This window comes from Lampetra fluviatilis, unplaced genomic scaffold (genome assembly GCF_964198595.1).
Source record: "Lampetra fluviatilis unplaced genomic scaffold, kcLamFluv1.1 SCAFFOLD_1451, whole genome shotgun sequence".
Taxonomy (NCBI): Eukaryota; Metazoa; Chordata; class Hyperoartia; order Petromyzontiformes; family Petromyzontidae; genus Lampetra; species Lampetra fluviatilis.
In genome coordinates this window covers 3,076-15,764 of record NW_027620763.1, presented here as the reverse complement: position 1 = coordinate 15,764, position 12,689 = coordinate 3,076, and the positions used below count along the sequence as shown (strand labels likewise).

At 54.2% G+C, this 12,689-nt stretch overlaps 1 protein-coding gene across 1 annotated transcript; it reads left to right on the top strand.

Annotated features, from left to right (window-relative positions):
- Window positions 1-487: 487 nt before the first annotated feature.
- LOC144954362 (uncharacterized) lies at window positions 488-10,662 on the top strand. Its single transcript, XM_078884871.1, has 5 exons — window positions 488-566; window positions 2,555-2,641; window positions 2,822-2,890; window positions 3,497-3,612; window positions 5,793-10,662. The coding sequence occupies exons 1-5, from the start codon at window positions 488-490 to the stop codon at window positions 7,317-7,319; spliced, it is 1,878 nt and encodes a 625-aa protein (XP_078740997.1). The 3' UTR covers window positions 7,320-10,662.
- The last annotated feature ends 2,027 nt before the right edge of the window (window positions 10,663-12,689 follow it).

Below are 12,689 nucleotides of genomic sequence, written 5' to 3'. Positions count from 1 at the left end.
GCCCCTGCTCCCCCGGATCCCCGCCTGCTCCCATTGCCTCTCCCTGCTCCCCCTTGACCACCACCCGATCCCCCTTGCTTCCACGAACAACCCAGTGCTCCCCTCTGCTATCCCCCTGATCCTCCTTGCTCTCCTCTGCTACTTGTCAATCTGCCCCTACAGCCGCTTACTGCCTCTGGCTCCCTCCGGCTTCCAATATCTCCCCCCCCGCCCGCCCCCGCTCCACTTTCACGTGTCCACGCGTGCCGCCGCTCGGGAGGCGACGTCGGGCGACTACACCAGCACCGTTACATCGGCAGCCGCGTGGGGGGGGGGGGTTTCCAGCCTTCGCGAGGCGCGATCGTCAGGGCCGGCCGCTACTAGCGAAGGGAGTTGACGAACCACCACAGACGTGGCCGATTAGAACTTGCGTGCGATTAACCTGCTCGGGCAATCGAGTCATCCCAGGGTTGACAACCTGTCCAACCCAGTGTAAGAGCAGCAGGGGATGGTGCTCGGTGCTGTCGGGGGGCTGCTGTGCACGGGCGCTGCCAGTGAGAACGCCCGCAGTGCGACGGATGCGGCCGGTGCGGGAGGAATGATGCTGGAAGCTGTGGGATGTGCGGTGTCTGTACAAAGTCCAGGAGCGGAGGCGTAGGAGAGCACGGTTGGCGATGTGGGGCGCTCGGTTGGTGCATGGCAGTGTGCACGCGTGCGTCTGTATGTAGGCTTCAGTGCGTGTGCGTGCACGCGTGCATGTGTGTGTAGGCCTGCGTGTGTGTGTGTGTGGGGAGCGGTAGTGTAGCGGTTAGCGTGCTGCGCTATGAACCCGGCGACCCGGGTTCGATTCCCGCTCACGGCCAACACCAGTGACGATTATCTGAACCAGTCCTGGGTTTCCTCTAGGTTGACTCAGCCTCAAATGAGTACCTGGTGCGGTGTGTAAACATCACCACTGGGGAGACAAAGGCGGTTGGGCGTTGTGCTGGCCATGCACCCCGTCGTGTACCGTTCCGGCCTTCATAGGTGCACCTTGCTAACAGCACTTGCCTCTACAGTCTGTTAAGGCTATACGGGGATCTTTGTCTTTGTGTTTCTGCGGCTTATGGGGAAGCGGCGGTGCAGTGGTTAGCGCGCTTCGCTGCAAATCTGGCCGATTCCCTCTCACGGCGAACCATCGACGACAAATATCTGAACTGGTCCTGGGCCCCTCCCCGAGATCGATTCCGCCATAAATTAGTTGCAGGTGCGGTGTGTAAACATTAGCACTGGACAGACAATGGTGTCCGGGCATCGTGGTGCCACCCACCCTCACGATTCATAGTTGCTCGCTAACGGCACTTGCCCCAAGAGTCTGTAAAAGGCTATACGGGGGGGGGGAGCAGGGGGGGAGTTTGACTTTGTTGAGTGTCTGTGTCTATATGTTTGCGAGGTGTGAGTGTATGTGGGTTTACGTGTGTGTGTGTAGCGTGGTTGGCGTGGGACTCCTGCCTCTCCCTGTAGAACCCCCCCCCCCCCCCCCGCTAGCTCTGTAGCCTGGGCACCCGACAAGCCACCCTGGCCCATGTGCCCTGACGCAGTTGCACCGCCTACGCACACTCGCGGAGACCCGTAGAGCAAAGCCGTGTGAGCTCACGCAAAGTAAATGCAATTATCCCTCCCCCCCCTCCGCTCTCTCTTGGTTCAACAAAATAAACTTCAACATCACAAGCCGTAATGAAACTGCAGCTCTGCACACGGGATTCCTGGCCGAGCGAGCGGATGACGTCAGCGGGCTTTGTAAACGTGCAGCGGGGGAGACGTCATCGGGAGACGTCCCGTTTGGTGGCAGTGGGGGGAGTGGTGGCGCGGTTGTAATGCTCGCGCCTCACAGCGAAAAGAGTCTGGGTTCGATTCCCACCTCGGGGCGCTTTTCTGCCTAGCGTTTGTATGTTCTCTCCCTCTGTTTAGAATCTTTTTTAGTCATACTGGAGGAATCCGATATATTTCACAGATGTTCAGTAGTTTCACAGATGTCCACTAGCTCTGTTCTGCGTGGGGTTCCTCCGGGTGCTCCAGTTTCCTCCCAGAGCTTGAAACAAACCCCACGCAATGTTACTGGTATTGGCCAAAACATCCGCAACGCTGAAAACATTTATCTGAATATTACTCGAATGGGATTAGAGACAGCAGCAGCAGCGTGGTTAGCTATGTACGGTGCGAAAGAAGTTCAACACGCACATATACAACGTCGCACCCCTACTGTGACAAACCTGGCAGGACCCTCCTGAAAAAGAGTCACGAGTCATAATACGAGAAAGTTTATAAAATCCCTCCCTACCTCTATCCACCGAGCAGTATCAACAGGTCCTCCACAGTTAAGTCAATCAGCAGGTCACGTGCGGTGGGTACAAGTGTGGGCACTCCCACCTCCTCTAAGGCATCTGGCCTGCAAGGATGCGTACGAATAATTGACCAAATGCCCTCCTCTAGAGGGGCTCTCAGGAGTTTCCTCAAAGCGGAGGCCTCTTCCGCCAGCAGAGGTGTGAGCGGGCAATTTCAGGGGCTGTGCTTCTATCTTACCGCTGATCTGCAGAGGGCACCGCTGAGGTTTGCGAACCTTTCCACAGCATTGAGCCACGTGACATGGGCTGCGGCGGCAGTGTCATTGCGCCAGGGGCCCGTAGGGGAGGGGCGGCGAGGGGCGGGGGTGAAAGTTGCGTTCGGGGGTGGAGTGGGGTTATTTGTCTCCTTGAAGTTCATGCCGAACAAGCCACACGGCCATTGCTCGCCAGGCCGCGCAAGGCGAGGGGAGCGTGACGGCCACGCGGCGGGGCTCTGGCCACACCCGTGCCACTTGTAGCTGCGCCCGTGGCAGCCAACAGCGCTCGCCCCGACAGCCTGTGGAGGCTGCAGCGGGTGAAGCTTGCGTGTGAGTGGTGGTGCAGCGGTTAGCGCGCTGCGCAAGGAACCCGGTGACCAAAATTCTATTCCCGCTCACAGCCAACACCAGTGACGATTATCTGAACCGGTCCTGGGCCTCCCCTAGGTCGACTCTGCCTCAAATGAATTTACCTAGTGCTATGCGTAAACATACTCACTGGGGAGACAAAGGCGGCCGGGTGTGGTACTGGCCACCTATCTCGTGTGTTGTGCCGGCCTTCGTATGTGCTCGCTAACTGCACTAACTGCCTCGCCTTGGTATACAGGAGGTCGTGGGTTCGATCTCAACCCTGACACCTGCTGTATATTTAGAGTTTGCGCGTTCTTCCCGTGGTCACGTGGATTTTTCTCCGGGTGCTCTGGTTTTTCCCTCCACATTTAGAAACATTTTATTTGGGTGCTGTACATTTCCACACAATAAGATGCCACTTTGTTTAGCTATCATTTGTGGCCAGGTCGCTCCTGCAAAAATAACTTTATAGCTCAGTGGGCCTCACCTGGTAAAAGAAAAAATAGTTTTGTGGTTTGTATTCGCCTCAAAAGTCTGTTAAGGCGATAACACGGGGAGGTCTTTATCTGTGTGTGTGTGCCACAGCTGCACGTGAACCCCAACTACAAAGTGCGCGAGTCGGACTACTCCAACAACATCGTGCGCTGCGACGTGCGCTACACGGGGAGGTTCGCTTCGGCCACCAACTGCCGCATCTCCCCGTAAGAGTCTGCACACACACGCACACACACACGCGCACACACGCACACGCACACACACACACACGCACACGCACACACACACGCACACGCACACACACACGCACACACACACACGCACACGCACACGCACACACACACGCACACACGCACACGCACACACACACACGCACACACGCATACACACACACGCACACACACGCACACACACACGCACACGTACACAAAGACAAAGATCCCCCGTATAGCCTTAACAGACTGTAGGGGCAAGTGCTGTTAGCGAGCACACACACACACGCAATAACAACTGCCGTTCGCCACTAAGTGGCGGTGACGTCAACACGACGCTTGTGCCAGGCTATGTGCACGTTGAGGCCACGTCAAGTGTCGAACGCCCGCTGGCAGGAGGTCACGGGGCAGACCCAGGTGCGACGGGTCAACTGACTGAGATGACTGGCCGATGCACCACCTGTGCCCCCTACTGTGCCAACTTGCTGTGCTTTAGCCACCTGGCGCTCCGCTCGTTGTTGTGAGCGTCTTTCCTCTGTCTTCCGTTGTTGTTGGAGGGCCACTGCCTCCAACTGCCCAGTAGCGTCCTTCACGAGCCTCCTCCACAGAGGCCGATTTTGACACCGCTGGTACCAGTCATCGGCAAGTCCACTCAGCTCCACATCCTCCTGTACCACATCACTCCATCTCTTCTCTAGTCCGTGCCGCGCCCGTTTAGCCCCCTCGATCCGGCCGAACAAAAGCTGTTTAGGCATGCGGTGGCTGGGCATGTGGGCTACATGACCCAGCCAGCTTCCCATGTCTCCCCCCACACATGCGGTGCGCGAGTCGGATTACGCCAACGCAGTCTTGCCTGCAGGAGGAGCTCACCAATGGGACTTTGTCCAGATCTTTCAAGAATATGTGAGCTCCTCACACAATCCAGCCTGGTTAAACCCAGGATGGATCATAGGCAGGCCAGCCTAAATGTTTCTAACCGGCGAAGATGTGCCATTAGGGGGGTCCATGTTTCGCCAGCGTAGAGAAGGGAGGGAATGACTGTGGCCAAGAAGACCTGAAGCTTCGTGCGGAGTGGCAGACCAGGTAGCTTCCACACAGCGTTACGCAACTGATGAAAAGATAATGTAACTCGACTGATTCGGAGTGAGACCTCTGTTGTCAAACCGGAGCCAGTCATGAGCACACTGCCCAGGTTTGGAAAACTCTCCACTCTCTCCACAACTGCCCTATCACTAATTGGGAGTTGTGGGGGTGGAGTGTCCGTTCTTTCCCCTAATGATGGTAATAGGTGTGGCGCTTTAAGTTACTTTTTTGATGGAATTAAAGAGCGATTTGTAATCGCGGGCCATTGAGGCTGACTCCATCTCCTCAGCAACCCGCGACCACCAACCATCCTTGCAGCGCCTCACGGCTCTCCGAACTTCCGAGCAAAGGCTGCGGTAAGCCTCCTCATTCTCTGACATGGGATGCTGTAGATGATGAGAGTGGGCCTGTTGCTACTGGTCCAGCTCCCGACAGAGGAGTGGCAGCCTCTCCTTCGCAGTGAGCGTTCGAACATTCCACGTGGCCATCCGTAGTGGCTTTTTGTTGTTTCTGGAGGAGCCCCGAGGGTAAGGATTCAGTCTCCTGGCTCCGCCAAATGGGGTTTGGCCAGGAGACGTCATAGACGCCTGTTCCCCTGGGGCCTCCGGCACAAGCTTAATAAATGTTTTACCTCGTAGTTTAGTGGTATTGAAGGTGGAGGGTTACCAGCCCCTCGCACCCGTCCAGAGCCCCCATTTGCTCGCTGTGGTGGTTACAATCGCCATTAAGGGAAAGGGCCAATCTAAATTGGCCCACCCCCCACGGCACTGCCCACCACAACGTTGCAGTCCGCCACCACGAGGAGGTAGAGGGTTGTTTTTGCCGCACACACGCACGCACACTCGCACGTACACACGTACGCACACACAAAGACAAAGATCCCCTGTACAGCCTTAACAGACTTTTGGGGCCGGTGCTGTTAGCGAGCACCTATGAAGGCCGGCACGGCACTCAAGGGGGTGGGTGGCCAGCACCATGCCCGGCCGTCTTTGTCTCCCGGGTGGCGATGTCTACACACACGGACACACACTCACACTGACACACACACACACACACGTACTCACACTCACCCCCCTCCTCCCTGCCCACAGATACTGAGAGGCGAGGACCTGGGACTGATACTTGAAGACCCCGCCTGCCCCCCTCCTCACACGCCCACATCCACCCCGGATTCTGTTGTCCGGGATCTACATGGGGAGAAGGTGGGGGAGGGGCTGGAAGGTGGGGAGCGACGATGCGAGTCAACACAGCTGAGGCAGCAACAGCGCGGACATCACCACCACCCAACGCCTCCGCACCTCCCCACGCCGCCCCACCAACCCCACACACCGCACACACCCTGCCTCGCCTGCTGCTGCTGCTCCACGTCCTGCCCTCTACCTAAACACTGCCCTCTCCCTAAACACTGCCCCCTCCATAAACACTGCCCCGTCCATAAACACTGCCCTGTCCATAAACACTGCCCCCTCCATAAACACTGCCCTCTCCATAAACACTGCCCCCTCCATAAACACTGCCCTGTCCATAAACACTGCCCCCTCCATAAACACTGCCCCCTCCATAAACACTGCCCTCTCCATAAACACTGCCCCCTCCATAAACACTGCCCTGTCCATAAACACTGCCCTGTCCATAAACACTGCCCTCTCCATAAACACTGCCCTCTCCCTAAACACTGCCCCCTCCATAAACACTGCCCCCTCCATAAACACTGCCCCCTCCATAAACACTGCCCTGTCCATAAACACTGCCCTGTCCATAAACACTGCCCTCTCCATAAACACTGCCCTCTCCCTAAACACTGCCCCGTCCATAAACACTGCCCCCTCCATAAACACTGCCCCCTCCATAAACACTGCCCTGTCCATAAACACTGCCCTCTCCATAAACACTGCCCTGTCCATAAACACTGCCCTGTCCATAAACACTACCCTGTCCATAAACACTGCCCTGTCCATAAACACTGCCCTCTCCATAAACACTGCCCTGTCCATAAACACTGCCCTGTCCATAAACACTGCCCTGTCCATAAACACTGCCCACTCTTACCACACCGCCCTCTCTCTAAACAACTGCCCTCTCCCCAAACCAGCGCCCCCTCTTTTGTTGGCAATTTGTTCCCAGCGCGTATCCTGACGACGGCGACAATCGCGCCGTCGTCGGGGGGGAACGGAGAAGGCATTCGGAAATCTCGCAGGGGGCCATGCGCCCCGGGGAGTCGGGGGAGACGTCGCAGCCGGGGCCTCCAGAAACTCTCCGGCCAGGTGGCCCCGCGGCAGCAGAGCCGGGTCGTTCAAATCCATGGCCGGGGTGGGTATGGGGGGTGGGGGTTGACTCGCTCGGCCATCGGGGGGTCTATAAAAAGAGGACCGTTTTGCGCGTCAGTCAACAGTGGTTGTTCTGTGGGGGAGACTCGCCCTCGTCATACACATTGGGAATTTCCACGACTGGCTCAGGGCTGTGAAACTGGCGATGAGCACCGCAGACCCCCCCCCCGTCTGAGGAGCAGGATATCTCTTGGGACTTTTTGGCTCCTGAAAAAAAATACTGCGAGTGGCCTGGGCAGGGGCGCACCTTCCCACGCGTCCTGCTGTGAGATGTTTCCGCACGATGGATGAATTACTTTCTTTTAAATTCCCAGAGCTGGAGTTTAGCCCAGTTTAGTTGAAAACCAAATTTATGTCATAAGTTTTTTTGTTTGTTTGTGCAATCATTGGTGACCGGGCTGAGACCATCCAGTTTAATCAGAACTTCACATGTCTAATCATTCTAGATTTGAAGTTTTCGTGACTGCAAGGATCCATACTCTTTGGTTCTTTCGGTAAAGTCACGTAGGTGAAAAAATAAAAATAAAAAAGAAGAATAAAAATAGAAGTAATAACTAAATTAATTTAAATGAATTTAGTTATTTCTATTTCTAAATTAATTTAGTTATTTCTATGTTTTTTTATTCTTATTTTTCACCTACGTGACTTCACCGAAAGAACCAAAGAGTATGTATAATCATGTGGGTCTCTATGTGAGGCTATGGGTCTCTATCTGAGTCTATGTGTGTAGGGGTCTCTCTGTGAGTCTATGGGTCTCTATGTGAGGCTATGGGTCTCTATCTGAGTCTATGTGTGTAGGGGTCTCTCTGTGAGTCTATGGGTCTCTATGTGAGGCTATGGGTCTCTATCTGAGTCTATGTGTGTAGGGGTCTCTCTGTGAGTCTATGGGTCTCTGTGTGAGGCTGTAGGTTTCTCTGTGAGTCTATGAGTCTCTGTGTGAGTCTATGGGTCTCGATTAGAGTCTTTGTGGGTATTTTAGTGAGTATAGGGTTCTCTGTGTGAGACTGTGGGTATCTATTAGAGTATATGAGTCTCTATGCTAGACTATTGGTCTCTATTCAAGTCTCTGTGGGTATCTTAGTGAGTCTAGGGGTCTTTGTGTGAGGCTATGGACCTCTGTGTGATTATGAGTCTCTATGCTAGACTATTGGTCTCTATTCGAGTCTATGTGGGTCTATTAGTGAGTCTTAGGGGTCTCTGTGTGAGGCCATTGTACTCCGTATGAGTTTATGGGTCTCTATGTGAGGATATTGGTCTCTATGTGAGTCTATGGGTCTCCGTGTGAGTCTATGGGCTTTGTGTGAGTCTATGGGTCTTCGTGTGAGTCTATGGGTCTCTATGTGAGTCTATGGGTCTACGTATGAGGCTATGGGTCTCTGTGTGAGTCTATGGGTCTCTATATGAGTCTATGAGTGTCTATGTGAGTCTATGGGTCTCCATGTGAGGCTATGGGTCTCTATGTGAGTCTATGGGTCTCCATGTGAGTCTATGGGTCTCCATGTGAGGCTATGGGTCTCCATGTGAGGCTATGGGTCTCCATGTGAGGCTATGGGTCTCTATGTGAGTCTATGGGTCTCCGTGCGAGTGACCGGACTGAGGCCATCAACTCACGACGCTGTGAGAACTTCGGTGTAACCACAGGCGGCTGAACCCTGGATTCGAACCCAGGATCTCAGCAGTGCCGACCTCTGAGCCCCACCTCCACCTTGCCTGCCCTCTCTCCCTCTCTCTCTCGCCAAACCGTGCCCTCTGTCTAAACCTTGCCCTTTCTGCAACCACCCTGCTCTCTTTATAAACCCTGCACTGCCCTCTCTGCTGCCCCAGCAGCCCCTTGATTGTTGCCCTGAGCTTCTCTCTTCCTTAGCTCTATTTATCTCGAGATGTAAACCCTCAACCTCGGCATTATGATTAATTATTATTGATATTGTAATTATTATTGTTGTCAAGGTTACAGTGTTACGATTCTTGTTCTTGCAGATGTTGTTTAAGTGTTGTTCTGCTGACTGAGCAGGACCGTTTGTGTGGTGTGTTCGCCTGTGAGTGTGTGTGTTCTCCTCTGTGTGTGTTCTCTTGTGTGTGTGCGTGTCTGTGTCATCTTGTGCGTCAGCGTGTCTGTGTTCTCTCGTGCGTCAGCGTGTCTGTGTTCTCTCGTGTGTGAGCGTGTGTGTGTTCTCTTGTGTCTGTGTCTGACTGTGTCTGTGTGTTCTCCCGTGTGCGTGCGTTTGTCTGTATTTTGTGTGCATCTGATCGCGTGTGAGCGTGCGTGGAGTGGTGGCGCAGTGGTTAGCGCACTGCGCTACAAACGCAGCAACCTGAGTTGGATTCCCGCTCACAGCCAACATCAGTGACGGAATATATCTGAATCGATTCTGGGTCTCCACTTGGTCGACTCAGCCTTAAATGAGGACCTGGTGTGGTGTGCAAACATCAGCACTGGAGAGACAAAGGCGGCCGGGCATGGTGTTGGCCACTCACCCCCCTCGTGTGCCGTGCCGGCCTTCATAAGTGCTCGCTAATGGCACTTTCCCCAACAGCCTGTGCAGGCTACACAGGGGATCTGTGTCTTTGTGGGCGCGTGTGTGTATGCCTGCGAGTCTGCATCGGTATGTGCCTGTGCGCATCTGTGTGTGTCCATTGTGTGTGTGTCTGTATGGGCACACTTGTCTGTGGGTGTGCGCGTTTGTGATGTGTGTGCACTTGTGTGTGCGTTCGTGGTGTGTGTGTGTTCGTGGTGTGTGTGTGTGTGTGTGTTCGTGGTGTGTGTGTGTGCGTGGTGTGTGTGTGTGGTGTGTGTGTGCGTTCGTAGTGTGTGTGTGTGCGTGGTGTGTGTGTGTTCGTGGTGCGTGTGTGCTCGTGGTGTGTGTGTGTGTTCGTAGTGTGCGTTCGTAGTCTGTGTTCGTCGTGTGTGTGTGTGCGTGGTGTGTGTGTGCGTGGTGTGTGTGTGTTCGTGGTGTGTGCGTGTTCGTGGTGTGTGTTCGTGGTGTGTGTGTGTACGTGGTGTGTGTGTGTGTTCGTGGTGTGTGTATGTGTGCGTGGTGTGTGTGTGCGTGGTGTGTGTTTGCGTGGTGTGTGTATGTGTGCGTGGTGTGTGTGTGCGTGGTATGTGTGTGTGTGTGTTCGTGGTGTGTGCGTGGTGTGTGTGTGTGTTCGTGGTGTGTGTGTGTGCGTGGTGTGTGCGTGTTCGTGGTGTGTGTGCGTGGCGTGTGTTCGTGGTGTGTGTGTGTGTGGTGTGTGTGTTCGTGGTGTGTGTGTTCGTGGTGTGTGTGTGTGCGTGGTGTGTGTGTGTTCGTGGTGTGTGTGTGCGTGGTGTGTGTATATGCGTGGTGTGTGTGTGTGCGTGGTGTGTGTGTGTCTTTGTGGTGCTAGGCGCCCCCTCTGCTGCAATGATGGTGCGGTGTGCGTTATTCACTCTCTCTTTAAAGGTGCTACGAGCGAAGTTGAGGTGGAGGGGTGGGGAAGAGGGGGAGCCGAGTTGGGGGGCTCACGAGGCGTGCGGGTTGAGGCAATGGGCCCCCACACGCCACACAGTCCCACTCTGTGTTACCATGAGCCCCCCCCTCCCCATGACCCCCCCCCTTCACCTGAACACCGCCCATGACGTCACTGGCGCGACGCTAATTAATGTATCCGGTAATTAAAGGTCCAATGAATTGCGTGACTCAGCCCACGTGTGTACGTGAGTGCGTGTGACGAGGTGTGTGTGTGTGGGTTGACGAGGTGTGTGGACTGACGAGGTGTGTGACGAGGCAAGGTCTGGTGAGTGGGTTGGTGGTGGAGCAGAGGGTGGGGGAGGTACAGCCCAGGAGGTTGGCAAGCTGCGGCTCTGGACGGGCTGCAGAGTGATGCAATGTCTGCGTGTGTTCATAAACAATTTACTAGTTTTTATTTTATCAGGTGAAGTCCCACTGAGCTATGTGGCTCTTCCTCATAAGCGACCTGGCCACAGTTGATATCTCAACGAAGTGGCTTATCACGTGGGCATGTAGCACAGCCAAATACTCCGAACGCGTAATGTTCATTCTCAACGTGGAGGCAAAAACCTGGAGGACCCAGAGAAAAATCCACGCGACCACGGGGAGAGAGACACGCAAACTCCAAATATACAGCAGCAGGCGCCAGGGTCAGGATCGAACGCACATGTTCCTGTATACCACGCGAGGTAGTTAACATCCCCTCGCCACCGTAGCAGCACGTGCATTGAGTGTTGTACCGAATTCGAAACAAATTGTGGCTTATCTTCTTGGTTCTTTCGGTAGAGTCACGTAGAAGGGAAACATGTTTTATTTGTATTCTTTAATTACTTCCCTTCTACGTGATTTTACCGAAAGAACCAAGAAGATGAATCCCTGCAGTCAAGAAAGATTTAAATCAAAATTTAAATTGTGGCTTAATTCTAGATTTGAAGTTTTCGTGACTGCAAGAATCCATACTCTTTGGTTCTTTCGGTAAAGTCACGTAGGTGAAAAAAATAACTAAATTAAATCATGACGTTTCGGAGGCAACACAAGCTTCCATCATCAGGTGGGACAACCACAGCAAAAAAAAACAGAATTACTGTAATTCTGTTTTTTACTGTAATTCAGTTTTTTTTTTGCTGTGGTGGTTGTCCCACCTGATGACGGAAGCTTGTGTTGCCTCCGAAACGTCGTGATTTAAATTGTGGCTCTTCTTATTCTGAGTGCCGACCGCTGGTATCGTGTGCCACATCTTGACAAGCTAAGCGGGTTGGAGCCTGGAGCAGTCGCTTGCGTTGGGCGACCATCCAATGCAGAACACAGCGGGCGCATTCGGCTGCCGCGGGCTCCGTGCCAGCTGCCACCACACAGGGTGGTGCACTGCTCGCTCTGAGAGATTGAGAACGGCAACTCCGCTCGCGTCGTGCCCATGACGCCGACGATTGGGGAACAAAACGTGGCCAACCCCCCACCCACGGATTATAAGACGCACCACCCCCTAACGTTTGCTCCGACAATAAGGGGCGCCTTATAATCCAGTGAATGCGGTAATGCAATCAATGCAATCCCCGTTTCCATCCACTGCTAGATGAAGGTCTCCCTCCACGCTGCCAACCCCCCACCCCACCACGCAATAAACGGATGCGCACAAAAAGACAAAGATCCCCGTGTTGCCTTAACAGACTATTGGGGCAAGTGCTGTTAGCGAGTAGCACCTGTGAAGGCCGGCACGGCACACGAAGGGGTGGGTGGCCAGCACCACGCCCGGCCGCCTTTGTCTCCCCAGTGCTGATGTTTGCACACCACACCAGGTACTCATTTGAGGCCGAGTGGCCGCGTGTCTCACACGTGTTTGTGACTGACAACACTGTGTGTGTGTCCTTAAAAAACAAACTATATAACGGGAGACGTTTCGGGCAATGGCCCTTCTTCATGGCACATGGCGTGCTATGAATGAGGACCATTGTCCGAAACGTCGCCTGTTGAAAACCGACCACATTCATCAAAGGAGACGACTACTAAACACACACATTTGCAAACGCGGTTTGCAGCGGCAGATAGTTGGTTTCCGGGCGGCTAATTCAATGCTTCCCGAATACCGTAAAAGCCGAACGTGCACGGGGTGTCCCAGCGTGGAGCAACTGGAGCAATCGGCATCTCATTTGCATCTCATTTGCATCTCAGATTCTGTCGCTCGCCGTTTCCA